At 38.6% G+C, this 17,939-nt stretch overlaps 1 protein-coding gene across 2 annotated transcripts in view; it reads right to left on the bottom strand.

Annotated features, from left to right (window-relative positions):
- Positions 1-869: 869 nt before the first annotated feature.
- The window catches only part of sorcs3a (sortilin related VPS10 domain containing receptor 3a), a 215,332-nt gene continuing 198,262 nt past the window's right edge, over positions 870-17,939 (bottom strand). For both annotated transcript variants that reach the window (XM_079337755.1, XM_079337756.1), the window contains 5 exons: positions 10,292-10,423; positions 10,087-10,186; positions 6,396-6,501; positions 5,452-5,612; positions 870-3,207 (listed from right to left, as the gene is read on the bottom strand). In XM_079337755.1, coding sequence (XP_079193881.1) covers positions 3,149-3,207; positions 5,452-5,612; positions 6,396-6,501; positions 10,087-10,186; positions 10,292-10,423 — 558 coding nt within the window. In that variant the 3' untranslated portion in view covers positions 870-3,148. The remainder of the gene's footprint in view (positions 3,208-5,451; positions 5,613-6,395; positions 6,502-10,086; positions 10,187-10,291; positions 10,424-17,939) is intronic.

The following is a 17,939-nucleotide window of genomic DNA, read 5'->3' as shown; positions in this document are numbered from 1 at the left end:
TCTTACCCACCAACAGTTGCAACAAAACATTGGCCTGGATATGAACCACATTAGTCTTCATACATTCTTTACAATGTCAAAGGGTTCAAATGGGAGGTACTTTTCTGTTTTTCCTAATGCCATTTTGTTAAGTATCTAAAAAAAGTGACACCATCAAAGCTCCCATCCAAACAAACCCCAGCCAAGCAAACAAACCCTTTTGCTTGTGACGTGAGTTGAATTCAACAAAGTTATGAAACCATCTTTGTTCAATGTGTATTCTATCTGCAGTAACAAGGCTTGGCTGTTTGATTTGAGATGAGAACGCGCCGTTCGAAGAAATGCATATCTGACAGACTGCATCTCTGTGCAGTGTGTTCCCTGCCCCTCTCAATTTTCCTGCAAGTGCTGTTTACTGAGCTCAGCATAGTGGGAACATTCTGCATGGGGGGCTCTTCCACTCAGCTATATAGCCGTCTCTGATTATCTTCACGGTGGATACCAGGTGGCCAATGGGCCACAGCCTGAGGCCTTCTTGTGTTTGAAGGACTGGAAACCACACATAGACATTATAAGAAATGGACTTAGCCTCTGAAACTCAAAGCCAGTATAGAAGTGCATTAGACGGTAGACTGATATACTTTCGAATGGCTAGAAGAATCTTGAATTTCCCTCGGAATCAAGTATCTATCTATCTATCTATCCATCCATCTATCTATCTAGAGATGGGAGACTCCATGTGTTACAATTAGAGAATAAACCTACTGTTTTGGCATCAGTTGCTAGTTTCAGTTTTTCTGCAGGGTCACTTTCCTTTTGTCCACAACCACCATGTAGTGTGATTTAGAGTTAACTCAACAGTAATAATGGATTGCTTTGGGCTCAGGCTACCTTGGGATTAGCTGGTCACTTCTATGTCATGACCTTTAAAATGTCATGTTCAGCACTTGTACTGAAAGACATAAAGGAGATGGTTGTTTGTTTTCTGTCATTAACCTATTAACGAGAGAGGTGGGACTCAGTCTGTTGAGACCTTGGTTGGGAACCAGAGGGTTGCTGTATCGAGTCCCTTTGCAGACCCAGCGCAGATATTGTTTTGGTAGCTGGAGAGGTGTCAGTTTACTTCCTGGGCATTACCAACGTACCCCTAGGTCCAAGCACCATCGTCTAAATGCTTGAGTGATCTTCCATGTGCTGCCACTCACTTTAACATCTCACGTTTAGTGGATGTCCTTAGGATCCTGTTTGTGCATATGCTTGTTTGTCAGAAGATATGAAACGTGTTTAATGTCTCTGACATATGAACTTTCACGTTAGAGCTACTGGTTCAAAATACTACAGCGGCCTACTCATTATCAAATCAAAAATAAATATATCTATGCAGTTTTAACTTGGATATTCTGACAACTGAAACAGACTTGTTCTGATCAGGACTATATTCAAGGTAATAATTGCACAATGGTCTTAGTAGACTAATGTTCCTCTTCCCTCACATTTATTTGAACAAACTCGTCCCCCTCAGAGTAAGTTGTTAAATCAGGCTGAGCCGTTTTCATCCAATCCTTCATTTTTAAATAGCAATCTTATCAGTTTAGTAGTATGTTTTTTGACAAAATACCTGATACACAATTTTCTAATCAGCCTCTACTGTGCCTGTTTCCCACTTATTAGCAAATGTTAGCACACAAAAAGGGGGCTAAATAAGACTTCATACCTGCCTGACATTAAGATGAAGATTTTGTCTTTGTGGTGACATAGGAATGCTTTTTAGAGCCATAGGGACAATTCATTTAAAAACTAATGCAAACCCCATGCCAAAAGTCAGAGTATCACAAAAGTAACTCGGGTTTAATCTTTGGACACTGTGCATGTAAGTATTGAATAACAAAGCAATTAATTCAATTATACAGTGAATGAGATATTCAACTGTTGTAGATGGATAGATTGTACTGACAGATAAACAGGCCAACATAAAGCTACACTTCTGCCATGGCTAGAATGAGGGGGAAGGGGAATCAATAATGAAAATGGTACAAACGAAGATTCTTAACCAGTCAGAGTGTATTCAATTTGTGTATTTGTCAAAAGGTAAGGAATCCAAAATGGAACAAGCCATCTTAACCCACTTTAAGGCCTAAAGGCACTCTAGAAGATGTACACATATCATATACCATCACATATTTTGTAATGAATGTTTCTCATGCACAATTGATCACTGGAAGCCACAATATTTTTATAAGAATTCAGCTTTTTTTCTGAGGCAGAGTCAGAAACATCTGAACTGTAGTAACTGAGGAATGAATGCAAAGATGATATTGGCAAATGATGTAGTATAGTTGAAAGACAATTGCCGATGTAAACATGTCTAAATATCTACTGTATATGTTTCATGAAAATATAAACATATTGAGCACGATCACTTTCATTTTGACCCTTTTCGAATAGATACATACTGCCCCATAGTTACAGAAGAAAAAAGGAAATTGAAAACAGAAATTTGGGCAGAGTCGATCAGGCTCTTCTGATGAATGATTAGAAAATAACTATATACAACACTTGCTTATCTACAACACAGAAATTGTGTCCTTACTAAGAACATGCACAAGTCAAGGACCTTAGCAAAACAAAGTACATTTTTTCTTAAAGTAATGTTTGACTTTAAACACACTTTCAAAAACAGACCACTGTCAGATCTTCTGTCATTGCCTTAGTACTTAGACTACAAGCATGTAGAAAGTAATAATATATACATTTAACAGAACAGATTTTGTACATTTTTCATATTATTCCCTGTTTGACTGAAGACTCAGACAGTATAGTCTATATACGTATAGGCAGAAATGATTTTCAAAGCAAACTCCTTAGGAAATGTACAGAACTCTTCATAAGTTTTTGACAAAGACATTTCACTCTGCAAAAGAAATGTCGCTATGTAGCTTATACATCCACAGAACTGAACACGTGTCTCCAGTTTACTTACAATGATCTCATCGAGTAGTTTGATATTTGCAGCGTGGATGTTGTTGGACGAGGCATCCGTGCAAGTCTGTATAAATGAGGTCCCTTAGAAAACTATTAACATCAGTTGTGTTGAGAATTACAAAACAGAAAAAGAGAACCCTCGACACAGTAATGCTTCACTCTGTACATGAACTGCTGCTCTCCGGCTTTACACACTGGTACAGTTTGGAATCTCCCTTGTGCTCTCGCAGGCATTCCCAACTCCCCCTGAGTGGAAAGTCATGAAATAAAGTAAGAGAGAGAGAAAGGAAACACATAATTAGAATTTGTCTTTTTTTAATGTGTAAGATGAATGAATGGGCAAATACAGAATGTGGAATTCAACTGTATTTAAGGTTCAAGTCATATACCCTTCATCAAAGCCAATGTTCCATTGAATAGTTGTGCTCTTGACAGATTTTGGTTTGGATAGATTGAAACTCATTTTTGGAGAATGAACAAATCCTAACAAAATGTGAAGTAAGCTGACAGTCTCTGTGAGCTCATCAATATCAGTACATAGACATCTTTAAACAAGTCCTGCAGACATTTAGTCGATTCCTCCGACCAGACTGTAACCAATCTTTGTTACGGTGTGTTCCTCTTCAAGGACAGAACATAATAGATGACATAGTTAAGTATGTTCTGAAAGGTATTGTTTCTTTGTTGTATTCAAGTGAGACAATAGTGTAACTATGATGTGCGTGATTTAACAAGAAAAAACTGATCGCCAAATCTAAAGAAAAGAACACTGGCCCTTTAAAAACAGGTCATTTTAATGGTCAATATTGCTTAGCCCTTATGGAGCTTTTTGGGTGGGGGAAGGGGGGGGGGGGCATCATGGGGGTAGAAGTTCTTGGAAACCAGAGGGCATGCTCCAATCACATAGCATCAGATGGTTAGGGATTGTGTGCCTGATTATATGGAAGAGCAATATGTGATTACGAGGCACAAATGTAAAATGCCTTGAGGAGCTCTTATTTTGTATTTTTTTGTCTGTATCAAATAATATCCTTCATCAATTAATCATCTAATGTTAAAACTATCAGATACAAAAAACATGCATTATCAATCACATATTCCTTGTTGAAAATGTGCCATCTTTAAAGAGGCTGATGTGACTGATCAATAAGTCCACGACCCAAACACAATGTGATTTGAATAATTTAAGAAAGTATTGACATTTAAATTCTATTAATGCTTGGGAGATCTAATATTGGCTTAAAAAACCTATATACCCGATTGATAAAATATTAAATAGTAGCTGATTTATTGTCTGTTCAGCCATACACTGACACATCATTTATTCCAGCTTAGTCTGCCATTCAAGGTGCTTTGGAAATGTTTTTCTTACAACACTGAGCTCTGTTTTCATTCAGTGTAACAAACCAGACATCCTTTAACTTTCGGTGTATTTTGTAAGATAAGATAACAGAAGAGAACATTTATTGCCACAGTGGGATATTTGGACTTGGACTTCCCAGTGCTGGGATACAGTAAGAAAATATCAAAGGACATTTATCCATCAGTAAAACATGTCCAGTTAAATAATAATTAAATTGTACCACAGTACTGTCTTTTTTTAGTGTACCGTTCTGGTTAGAATTTATTCCATCATATCTTCTTGTTCAGTATGAGCCATAGCCACTATCAACACGGGCTGCTACATGATTTTATACCCGACAGTCTCATCTCTGTGCAAAAGATAACAATGGACACTGAGCTGAATAAAAAATATTTAGCTGGACATCAAGCAGAATACTGATTACTTAGGTGCTTGAGGATGTCCACTACTTTGTAAAACTAAAAGTTTGTTCTCTACAGTTATCTGGAGTTCTAACACCCAGGTCAGAATCCTATGGTTTTCCAGAACTGTGAAACTACGGGAGCTTCATTCACCTGGTAAAGTATCTCAGAGCCTTATAAATTCAGGAACAGCGGTGTGTCAGATGACCTGAACTGCTCACTGTGCTGTAAGGTCAAAGAAAGCAATATCGGACAATTTGCTTTCAACAACACTGCTGCTTTTTGTTTCAGATTGAGATACTCTTTTTAAACCAGTCATGCTGTGGCCAACCACTAAACTGATTACAGCCACTGTCTCTGCGCTCCTGCTGGCCTTATTGAATCTCAAGACGGCATGCCTAAACATGTTATTAATTATTAATTGTTCGCAGTGCTGGAGGCATTGCTGGAATCTATTCTTTACTATATTAAAACCCTTCCAGGACTGTCTCTACAATGTGGCTCCCTCTGCCTTTCTCTTCCATAAATAATTAAAAATGTAAAAGAAAATTAAGTTGCCAATTCTACGTCTAAAAAATCCTCTTAATTTCAAAGCTAGAGTATGCCTGCAGCCATTTCCTCTGTGTTCCAAAACTGAAGCATCAAATTCTGTCCTCTGTTCCGCGGTGCCGCCTTTCATCTTCAACTCGTATAATGTTAAGATGAATTTGAAAGCTTTCGACTTACTTTTGACCCTTGACTCCAGTTCTTTCTCCATGAGTTCTTTAGATGTGGGGAACTCACTCAGAGTGATTTTAGGCGTGCTGTCACCCTGGCCCACTGAGCCGATCATCTCCTGCTCTTTCTCCTGGTTCACCTCAGCGTATATGTTGATCCAGGGTATTTTTCTAAAGTGGTGTTAGCAAACAGATCAGCAAATTAATCAGATGTTACCAGACGATAATTTAAAAAAAATGTCATTGTTTGAGTTTAATTTTTTATCCCTAACCCTGAGAGTTCAACTTTTCTCAAAACCCTCAAAGAACCGAACGCTGTTCCCCTTGAGCTATAAGCTGTCGAATTCCAAAGTTGTCCAGACTTTAATTAAATATCTCCGAAACTAATTTACAAGCAAACTACAGTAACATTGGTATCGTTTCCCATCTGCATTTATAACACATAATATACATCTTTATTTAGGCACTATCCAATTTATTTCCAATTACTATTCATTTTGGTTATTAATTGCTCTGTTTTGTCAACTGTGAGATTTTTTTTGAAAAATGCATCCTCTTTAGACTAATGGGAAAAATTTCATATCCATAATTAATGACAGCTTTTCCATTTCCCCTCGATTTTTTCGAGAGAATCATTTTGAGAATGAATAATTTATTCCGCAAAAAAACAGCTGAGGCACAGCGAGCGAATATTATACCACTTAATGGCCGTTTTCTCTGCATTTGATAACTGATTGGTGTGAGTGCCTCATGTATTGGAACCCCGCAAGAAGTTTCTCTACAACTCTCTAAGGGGATGTGTCAAATTAAACTTCCAAACATGATTGTGATGGATTGGTTTAGGCTGTGCTAATCTGGTACACATCAATAATGGATAAAATGGTAATAGATCTACAGTATACTAGGGACATGATGTCTGTGCTGCAGGTGGAAGTAATCACAAAGGTTGAGCACCTCTTGAATTTGTAGATGAGGAACACTGCAAGGCCCAGGAACACCACTGATAGGAGCATTAGCATGGCTGAGCTGCTGTGTCTGGGGTTTGAGTCCACCAAGGGTGCTGTGAAAGTAGAAGAGAACAAACACAAATCCAACATTAGTTTTCTATTTTTGTCCATCTGAAGAATAAAAGTCCAATGTTGATGTTGTTTTTCTTGCGATGATTTAGGTCTTTAACTTCGGAGAGAAATGTCTGGCTCACTAACTGTAAAATGTTGTTTGGTGCACAGCTTTCTGCTGGAAACACACAAAATCAACACTTTTTGAGAAGGACAAGCCTGAACCACAACAGTAAAAAAAAAATATGAATGAGATAGAAAAGCTAAACTAGCTTATACCTGTATACCAGCTAGCTAAACCTTAGTATGGAAGCATTTTTGAAAGAGATTAAGTTTTATTTTTTTATAAAATGATTCTGACTCCCTTCCAACATAAAAACAAAGTGGAAATTTTTTTTTTTTGCCAACTCATTTTTTTTATAAGAATTTTTTCATGTCCATTCCAATGGACGCCACAACAATATGGGCGTAAAATCTCATAAATATCATTGAACTTCTAACACATACCATACAACACCATACTTTTTATAGGAGGCTGATAACATAGTTTTTTTACTTTAAAATACTAGGAACTGGAACTTATGCTGGAGAAGACGTCAGCTTGTGTTTTAATTTATTATATTTTAATTTTCGTGCAGCTTTGAAGTGGTTTCGGTGTGTACTAAAGAGGTTCATTAGGCCTACAGGCCTAATGAACCTCTTTAGTACACCTGTGTGTGAAGCCTAATGAATAATCTTATGTTTGTTTTTAAAGGCCAGGAAGGTGAAATTGTTTTACCTGACCAGTTTCGGCTACTGTAGCCTTCATCAGAGGTGTCACGTGATGTTGTTGTGACCTCGTCTGTGCTGATTTATGTAGATTTTGCCATCCCACCTGACATGATCATGATGGGATGGGGGGGGGCCCTGCTGTCTGATGGTTTGTTAGACAGCTGGGGGTGGCTCTGCAGGACTGTGTCGCAGGTGTGGGGAAAGTTGCTATGACCTTTCATCCCGGTTTGCAGTCCTTGGTGCACGTTTCCTAATTCTCCCTCTTGCAGTGGTCTGAAATGGCTGATTTCAGATTCTCCTGCATTGCTTTCATTCTTGAGTCATCAGTAGCCTATCATTCTTGAATGAAAGTAATGCAGGAGAATCTGAAATCAGCCATTTCAGACCACTGCAAGAGAGAGAACCACCTAATGGACTGGGATGCAGCCAAGGTCATATGGACAGAAAGCAAAAAGTTCCACCGGTGGATCAAAGAGACGGTGAAAACGGGCACCAAGGACTGCAAACCGGGATGAAGGAACATACCAACTTTCCCACACCTGGGACACAGTCCTGCAGAGCCACCCCCAGCTATCTAACAAACCATCTGACAGCATGGGGCACCCTCCTTACGAGACGTTCAAGGAATTCTTTGACTTTATACTCTACAACAGGGGTATCCAACCCTGGTCCTCGAGGGCTACTATCCTACATGTTTTAGATGTCTCCCTCTTCCAACACACCTGATTCAAATGATCAGGATTGTTATCAGGCTTCTGCAGAGCTTGATGACGAGATAATCATTTGAATCAGGTGTGTTGGAAGAGAGAGACATCTAAAACATGCAGGATAGTAGCCCTTGAGGACCAGGGTTGGCTACCCCTGCTCTACAAGAACATTATGTACAAAAAAAATATATTAAAAATTGCATAATTATGAATAACTGAACCATGGCATCATGCTTTACCAATGAAAAGCTTACAAGTATGCTTTTTCTTTATATTCTAACACCTAACATTTGGGTGTTAGCTTAACTCGCCCAACTACTGCTGTCCATTGCAATGGACATCAGACTTTGAAAAAATCCTCTAAATTAAATACATGATATATGTTCAAAATAACTTCATATATTATTACTTGTAACAGTTAAAATTATACTGACAGAAAGTTTTTTTGGCCAGCATGAACATAAATGTATATTTTTGACTGAAAATGGGCACTTGCGCTTCCCTCTCTGGAGCTGCTTCACCATGCTGGTCTTGTCAGAGGTCTGACACTCTCTCAGAGCATGCTCAAAGTCATGACATGATTGTGATTGGATAATCAGGACCCAGTTAGTAACCAGCAGTGCTGACCTCATCCAATTACAGAGTATTTATTGGTTTAGAGACAGAAATATGTCATGTCCATTCCAATGGACGCAGGGTCAGAAGGGGTTAAATCTATCATGTAAAGCAGTCAAGCAGTTGGCTAAATCTTCCAAGTTTACATCAAACCATTTATTTTCCACTGGACCTTATAATAAATGGTTAAAATATATATATATATATATATATATATATATATATATATATATATATGACAAATATTACAAATACAGTGGAACTTAAGATTCTCTAGTTTTGAAAGCTCATATGTCAGAAGGTAAGGTAGCGTGAAATAAATGTTTCCCAAGCAGGGTTAAGAAGGTAACTGTAGCAGATGACTGAAACAGTTAGAGTAGATTAGAAATAGTTATCTGCATATTTATCTCTAATGAGAACCCAACCAAACAAGCACTTTTTATGATGCATGTCACACTAGGTCTCATTATTTTTAAATAGTGAATTAATGTCTGCCATTGTATGAAAATCACATTGGAATTTCCGTTATTACTGTGCAACATCTGAGCACATCAGCTCAGAGGCGATGAGGCATTTGCTGTTGACCTTTCTCAAGGAGCTTGAAGGCTTTTTAGACCTTTTCTTGGAGGGTGGCATCAAAGGAGCGATCCAGCTGTGTACACCTCCGATGTCATTAGAGTGCAGCACAGCAGCGAAGCATCGCAGTGCATGCCAGGCTGTTAACCTGGCACTTTTAGCCACAGACAACTCATGGCTGTGTGCCTCCAGAGACTGTACGCCTAATGAAAACCAGCCAAGCAATGAATACAACGTAAGATCTGTCCAGCACATGGGAGTTGATGAGGCCGGAGCCAAAAAAAAGGTGGAGTATCCCAGACAAGCAACCGCATTTAAAATTGATGTGCCTCAACGAATCAAGCATTGATTTCACATTTAAAACTGCAATTTATTTTATTTGCCTTTATTTTTTTCTTGGCAGGAGCACATTTCTCTTTTCTCAAAAGTTGGCCAACATTCTATTTGTAACGATGATAAGCAGAACAGTGTTGTTGACTCTTCCAGAAAATGTTGAATTCCAGCTTTGCCCTTAAATTGTACAGTCCTTCTTCTCAAGGACTAAATAATCAACATAATTATATTCAGTGTAACACTCATTTTGTGGTTGGATGGCTATAAAAGGAATCGAACAGATGTTCAGTTTTTGATGGCAGGCATAAAAGATCCCTCATCTCAAGGAGCTCCACTTAAAATCAAACCTCACCCGATACTCCCCTGTGTTCTCCTGCTTGGGATGGAAGCAGGCTGACAGGAATTTTAATTGGTGGACCAAAGAAAAATACTTGTCAAAAAAAAAGGTTATTATTCTACATTTCTCTGCACTTCTAACTGCAAAATATAAAATGGCAGGGCAAACTTAAATCACCCAGACAAGTTGATAAAATATGAAATAACTCAAAGACAGTATTGAAAGCAGTAAGAGTAAATAATTCTTACCCAGTGTTAACTGTGTGTTGTACACAATCACCCTCACACCAGGCTTCAGCTCAAACTCCACTAGATTTTGATTCAGTGCACTTATGATAACATCAGACACCTGTAGAACACAATAAACATGGTGTTACATATATATTTTTTAATGTATGGAGTAGTGTGTTTGATATGATTTTAAAATAGTTTCCATGTAAAATGTTACCTATACCTGCTCTAGCTCCTCCTCTTTCTTTTTCTTGGCCTCTGATTGGTTCTTATAAGGTAACAGGAAGAGTTCAGCAGCTGTAGGAACTCCAGGAAACACAGCGACCAAGAGCTGCTCCTCCGGGAAGTCCGACACCTGTGACAAGATTGATATACTTTGTTAGCTACAACACTGTGGTCATAATTATCACAGACGGTACAGCAATATAATCAGCTCTTTTATGATAATTTTTTGCAAAATCTTTTAACTTCATTATCTATAAATATAACTGAGGAACAGACCAAAGTCTACGAAAAGAGTATGATATGAACTATAAATTATGTCTAAACAAACGTACCTTCTAAATTTGTACCAACTGAAAAAACTATACAAAGTGAAAACTGTATACCAAGAAGATGCAGCATCTGTGTTGTTTCATTGGTGGATTGAATGAATAGTGCAGTGAGCAGAGTTGGAGTGTGTATCTCATTAGCTGTCAGGCTTTTTTTTTACCCTATTCTATTGCATTGAACAATGCAATAGAAATTGTCCACAAGTGTCTACATAGAACTCATTTTAAAAGTTTTAGTTTAAGATAGCAAGAACTACAGTGCGGAGCCCCACATTTTAGAATTTGTGGCAAGGAAATAAGAATTTGTGGCCACAAATGATAATTTCGAGGCCACAAATCACGATGGGTGCGTGAAGAACTCCGTTTAGTTGTCAAAGTGGGGAGGTGTTTAGTTTGTGGATTTTTCTAGGGTATTTGTATTGTTTTTAACAATGAATGAACTCATACAGTGCATCATAACGCAGGATCAGAGCCAGTGCATACTAGCCTACTAAGATCAATGATGCTCTGTCCTAACCATGCTAGTGCTCGCCTGATAAGGTCATGAAATGGTGTCTCCATGCTATTCTTTGAGAAGGGGTTACACTACTGATTCTAAGCTCCTCAAGCTTAACTCATTTTTAGACCACTCCAAATACATCCATCTAATCAATCCATAAAGACACATGTTAATAAAAGAGATCAAGATTTGCCCTTGGTTTAAGCTAAACAATGGGTTATTCCAGAGTTACAAATAGCATTTATAACAAACATTATTTTCATATAATAACACTTATTTAAACTTCCACAATTCAACAAGTCATCAGAGTTCTTCACGCACATGATCCACCACGTGTGGCCTGAATGAATTACTAATTTGAGGCCACAAAATAATAATTTGTCGTCACACACTATTATTTCGTTGTCATAAATTATAACATTTTTGCCAACGCCACCAGACTGGGCTCCATACAGCAGAATAGTTTTTTGTAAAAAAAAAATATATATATTGAAACTCTTAATAAAATTCCACTCTACCGGCTGCTTTAATTGTTTATGGGTTTCTTAGTGTGTTGCATGTTTATATGTAAACCTGTGTACTAATTGTGCTGTGACAACTAATTTCCCCCTGGGAAACAACAAAGAATTTTACTGTAAAGTAAAAAACACACACACACACAGGATTTCATTTTTCACAGTACATGAACTGAAACACTTTTAACATGATAATGTCTGTAAGCACTTGGAAAAGGAGAAAACAGTATTCCACCAGGTCCAGCATTGCTGTTACTCTGGGTCCAGGATCATCTAATATAGACTGAGTGGAAAAATGTTCTGAGGTATGACTAGAAAAAAGGTGAACTTCTGTTTAAAAACAATCCAGCTTATTATCAGGGCAAAGTTCAAAAGCATGCATTAATCATGGTGTGGGAGTGCATTCGTGCACATGGATAGGACAAAGTCAAAATCTGTGTGGGCACCATTCATGCTGAACCATACACATGTTTTGAAGCAGACTAATTATTTAAGGCCATATTTCATCAAGACCGTGTCCAGACATATTGTGATATACTATATAACAACAACATAGCGCTGTAGTAACTGACAGTCCTATCTTAAATCCTAAACTGTCATCCATTGTAACTATTTGGAGCACTACAAAGCCAGTAGACAATCAGCTGAACTCATTCAGCAAGCAGTACATGAAGCAAAAGTGGTAAACATTCCACTTTCAAACTCAGAGATTTGCCACCTTTGTTCCCAAGAAAAAAAGTACAATGACAGAGTACAATAATAAGGTTCCAAGTTTTCATTATATCACTTTCCATCACTTTCATTATATACAAACTAGGCATTCAAGTTTCCAAATACAATGAATTATCTCTGTTGTATCATTCCGCCTGTTGTCTTTGTGCCATTTTCAATAAAATATGGGGTTTCAATGGTTCACAAATGCTCACATTCATTTGGTTTTGTATTCTACACAATTTCCAGACATTTTATGAACTGGAATCACTTTAAAGAAATATAAGTGTTCCACCGTGATAAGAAAGGATGTTCAAGTTGTTATAGGTGTAATTATGGATCAGTGGGAATGGCGATTACATCGCAAACATCTACAGTTCAGTGTCAAGGTGGTCCATTTAAATTGAGTTTCATCATATGTGAGGCTTTACTCCATGCTGCAAGAACAGAGTCTAATCCTTATATGACTGTTACCAAACAGAATGAAACAAGGATAAATGTATGCATTAGATTGGGCCATTTATCAATTAACATCATTTTCTAAACACAATATGCTTTATATTAAAATGCAAAAAGTAGATGTGAAATGACACAGAAGAATGTTCCATGAGAAGTTACTTTTTAATCATGGAAACCTAATTATATTCTGAAACTCTTCAGAGTTCATTCCATAATTACTTTCATTTGAAATTGCCTGCCCCTAAATCACTGATAAGTGCTTGTATATTCAGAATAGCAGTGACAGTTCACATATTGGTGAGCATCTTCACTTAACAGATGTTTTCACACTCTTCATAAGGCTTTAATGTCCTCTTTTGGTGTCTGTGCAATTATGTGTAATTAAGTGTTTTCAGTTTGTTAATGAATGGATCATTTTGGTTTTTTGGTTTTTAAACTTGTCAAACATTTTTTGTAATCATTAAAGAAAAAATAAATACGACTCTAAATACGACTTGTTTTGCTTTGACTTTTTGTGTTAAAGTTGACATCAAACAAAGTATAGCTGTCATGACTTTCAGACTGAAGCAGAGAGGGTTTTCATGTCAGTCTTCTGTTGGCATGGGTGAAGACCTGTATTTTTGTTGTATTTGAATACATCCTGTAAATGCAACAGTTCACCACAAGTTCACGTGCCAGTATTGATGCAAACAGAAGGGGAAGCACAGAAGTAGAAAGGGAGAGAAGGAAAAGAGAGATGAAACAAGAGGGTGGAATATCAAAAATAGTAGCTGTGTGAAAAATAAAAGGAGACAGTGTTTTCAAGTGTTATTTTGGGAAGGAACGAACAGGCAACTTTTTTGTGCCGTTTTCTTTTTAAGTGCCATCCTTGCCACAAAATCTGCCTCTGAAACTATTAGAAGCATCCTCATCATTTTATCATGAGCAGATCATTTGACGATACAAGACCTGGTGTCAGCATCGGCATTTAAGCGCCAACATAATTATTTTAATCTTTTTTGAATTTATAAACAGACTTCAAGCAAGTCCTGCTGTCATGATACTGGATTTTTTTCATCTAAAATGTAAGTTAGAATCTCTTGGTATTTACATTTATTAGACAACACGAATCTATTTGGTTAGATTAGATTAGATTAGGTTAGATTCCCATGACATCATTTAAAATAACGCACATAGCATTCCTAGCATATAGCATTATCCCATTTTCACTTTAACTCAGCTTTAACTCCTGCATGGGAGCTTTGTCATAAAAACGAGTGAAAGTTCTCTTAAGTCTTAATTTTGGCTGCAATAGTTTTCATAGAGACATATGGTAATGTTACACAACTGTGAATCCACACACATTCCCTTCTTGCATATTTTTGGATTTAAAAAAACCCCAAACACACTTGATGTGATAGAGCTGTAACTTTTTCTCAGTTTCCAAGGATGCTTAAGTCTTAATTACCTGTGAGGGATAAAGCATTAGCCTTGCAAATGTTTCTCTCTTTGTTTCGAGAAATACGTTTTTCAGGCTCTCTACTCTCAACAATCATACAAGAAAATGAAGCACACAATACAATACAAATACCCTCTGAAAAATGAAGCCTGGATGGAAATCACTCTTTATTTTAGAGCCTGTGATGTTTTTATGTTTTCTCAGCGGTCTGGGCAGACAATTGAGTGGGCATAGCCAGATAACATCAATTATCAAGCACAGGAATCACTATTTGAGTACCAAAGAAGTGGCCATGGGCAAGACTTGCATTGAGAGCAGTGAGGCTACAGTGAATTGGATGACAGAAGAAGCAATTTACCCGGAGAAGAAAATCAATACACTTTGGCCATGCGAGATGTCATTGCAATCACTCATTAGTTTAAAAACCTGCCTGGTTCCTATGGAGCCCTCCATTTTGATGCTTTGCAAACATAGGGATGAATACAAAAATATGATTTGGTTGGTATGGAGGAAGAGGTGAGAAAACTCAACAATGATGAGGTTACCTGCTGCAGGGGAGCATGGCTCAATTTGGTTTGATTCAAACATTCCACAGTGCAATATTTTGCAGGTTTATTTGAAGGGAATACTTTTTCAAAGAGATAAGCTCTTGAGAGATTCAGCACAGAAATTAAACCACATGCATGCAAACTGAAAGTTATTACACCTCGATATACTGCTCCAAATTCTGCATGCTACTATCTATGCTGTAGTTCTGCTTTCATATGTTGTAAAAATAGAGAAAAACCCTTTGGGATGTACCATCTAATTGTTTGCCAATGCAATATAATATTAAAGCAACTATTGAGTTGCATAACCGAATGTTTATGCATGCTTGCCTACTGCTTCAGCCAAGCTTGCAGCTCTGTGGGCTCAACAAAGGTACAATGGCATGTTGAGCTAAGTGCTACAATTAGAATGCTTATGAACTCACACAAAACAGTGTAAAGATCATGACACTCAACTATGTTATATTTAACCATGATTGCTATTTTAGCATATTAGCATACAAGCATATTTGACAAACATGTAGGGTAAACATAAGCTGCAGATGCTATTCCAACACAACTGATACAGACAGTGTGGGGTTAACACTAATAAAAAAAGACGATAGGGGTACACTAGGTGGTCTGATCTGGTTCAGAAGTAGTTTGGTTTGGTCAATAAACCTTGACTTTGCTTATCTTTTCAAAGCAAATAGTACCTTGGCTGGATGATGATAGCTGCATTTGCTACCTAATAGTGTGACATCATAGCGATGTGATATAGTGTAGCACAAACAACTTCAACAGATCGAAGAAAGCGGTACAGTAAATCAAGGGCAGCACCTCTGAGGTCGTCGATTGGTCAGTGCTATGCAAAGAAAATGAAAAAAGCCTTGAATTAACTCTTGAAATCCAAAGAATATTTAATCATAGGACGTTTTGTGTGAACCTTTGTAATCTCTGTCGCACGGAAACTGACGATTGTTTTACCAATGAACTGACTTGCAGTTTGCCTAGTGTTGTGTATTTGTCAGGCAAACTTAAAGCATCACGAACAGAGGACTTCGTTTAACTTTCTTTAATGTCGGCGCACATTCTTCTAAACACATTCCTTTTCTTTTTCTTCTCTCTCACTCTATATCTCTCTAGAGCAGCAACTGTCCCACTATGCCCCCTACTGGCCGGAGAAGTATAAGCTTTTAGAACACAACATTTCCCCCTTTCTTAAAAGCATTCCACTTACCTCAAAATAACGTGGGGTATTATCAAAATGTTTTTCTTACCACAACTAGTAAGCTCTGTAGTTATAACCTGAACATATCAACATCTTCTGTAGTTATTATAACCTGCATGTAACTTCACATAACAATTAGCAGTAGTTATTTTAGTTTTATGAACACTTATGTCCCTCACATACAGTATGCTCAAGTGACATAGTCTTTAATCCAAGCTGGCTGTTTTCTACTGCGTTGGCTCCTATTCTGTGTGCTGTCACACATAGCAGGTTCTGGAGGCTCAGGTTCTTCTGCTATAGGAACAAAGGTCTCCGGCAGTACAGACAGGCGTGACGCATCCCAAGTCTTCCCGTCATTCAAGGTGTAGCTGTGATGTCCCTTCTGTTTTGTCACTTTAAGAGGTTCACTGAACTTGGACCTTCCTTTCTTGGTGTGCAGGGGGTTTCTCACACGCACAAGGCTCCCTGGGTGCAGTTTAGGAGTCTTGGCATGTCTCTTCATGTCCGTATATGTTTTCATGTGTAACTGTTTCTTTGCAACTCTGTCTCTCAGTGGTTTATCCTGAACAACAGTGAGTGTTGGCTGGATAGTGAGCTTTGTTCTCATCTTTCTTCCGTACATGAGCTCAAAAGGTGATGTTCCTGTGGTTGCATGTGGTGTAGCTCTATAAACTTGAAGAAACTCGGTGACATGGGTTTTCCAAGGAGCCTTCACTCTCTCTGCAGTAAGAATGGTTTCTTTTAACACTCTGTTCATTCTCTCTACTGCCCCGTTTCCTTCCGGGTGATAAATTGTGGTCCTGATGTGTTGGATATCTCGTTCTTTCATGAAAGAGGACAGTTCTGAGGAGGTAAGCTGTGGACCATTATCAGTCACCACCGATATCGGGTTTCCTTTTTGGCTAAACACTGACCTCATGAAGGCAATCACTGTAGCCGCAGTGCACTGTGGAGCAAAACACACCTCTGGCCACTTTGAATAGTAGTCCACCATGGTAATAGCAAACTTGCAGTCCGCAGGACCAGTCTCAAATGGGCCAACAATGTCCAGTCCAAGCTTTTGCCAAGGACCATCAGGTAAAGGAACTGGTGTCATCGGAGCAGGAGCTGTCTTTGTTGATTTATCATTCAGCTGACATGACACACATGTTGCAATAACAGACTGCACCAGTGCATCCATCTTAGGCCACCAATACAAGTCTCTCAGTCTCTGTTTAGTACGAACAATGCCTTGGTGGCTCTCATGTGCCAGGTGTACCATGTGAGAACGCACACTTACTGGCACCACCATTCTGTGACCCCCTCTCAGAACAAGTGAGTCGTGTACAGACAGTTCGTTTCTGACCTGATAATAAGGCAACATGTCTATAGGCAGGCCTTTGGATGATGCAGGCCACCCTTTCGCCATGTAGCTGCGCAGCTGACGTAGTTCTGGGCAGGAGGAACAGACCTTTTTGAAGTCAGATATAGGAATGGCAGTCAGGAGGGTGGAGATGGCAGCAACAGTCTCCGGTTCCATTTCTGAAGAGCACTCCTGGTTGTTTGGCAGCGGCAAGCGGGAAAGGCAGTCTGCTGCATGATTCTGAGCACCAGGTCTGTAAACAATATCATAGTTGAAGCAGAGCAGTCTGGCAGACCACCGTGCTATCCTCATGCCAGCTCTCCCCATGCCTTTTGTCATCAGTAGTGTGGTTAAAGCCTGGTGATCAGTTTGTAAAGTGAACTTTGTCCTCCATAAGTAAGTCCTCCAACGCTCTGTAGCCCAGACACAGGCCAACGCTTCTTTTTCTACCACTGAGTATTTCCTCTCAGCTGTACTCAGAGAGCGAGAAGCAAAAGCCACTGTCCTTTCGGAGTTGTCTGGATGCATCTGGGTGAGGACACCACCTATGCCATAGTCTGAGGCGTCTGTGGACACGATGATGGGCAGTGAGGGATCA

The sequence above is a fragment of the Symphodus melops genome (assembly GCF_947650265.1).
Source record: "Symphodus melops genome assembly, chromosome: 2".
NCBI classification, from domain to species: domain Eukaryota; kingdom Metazoa; phylum Chordata; class Actinopteri; order Labriformes; family Labridae; genus Symphodus; species Symphodus melops.
Note: the sequence above shows the minus strand (reverse complement) of the source record. Positions and strands in the feature narration are given on the sequence as shown.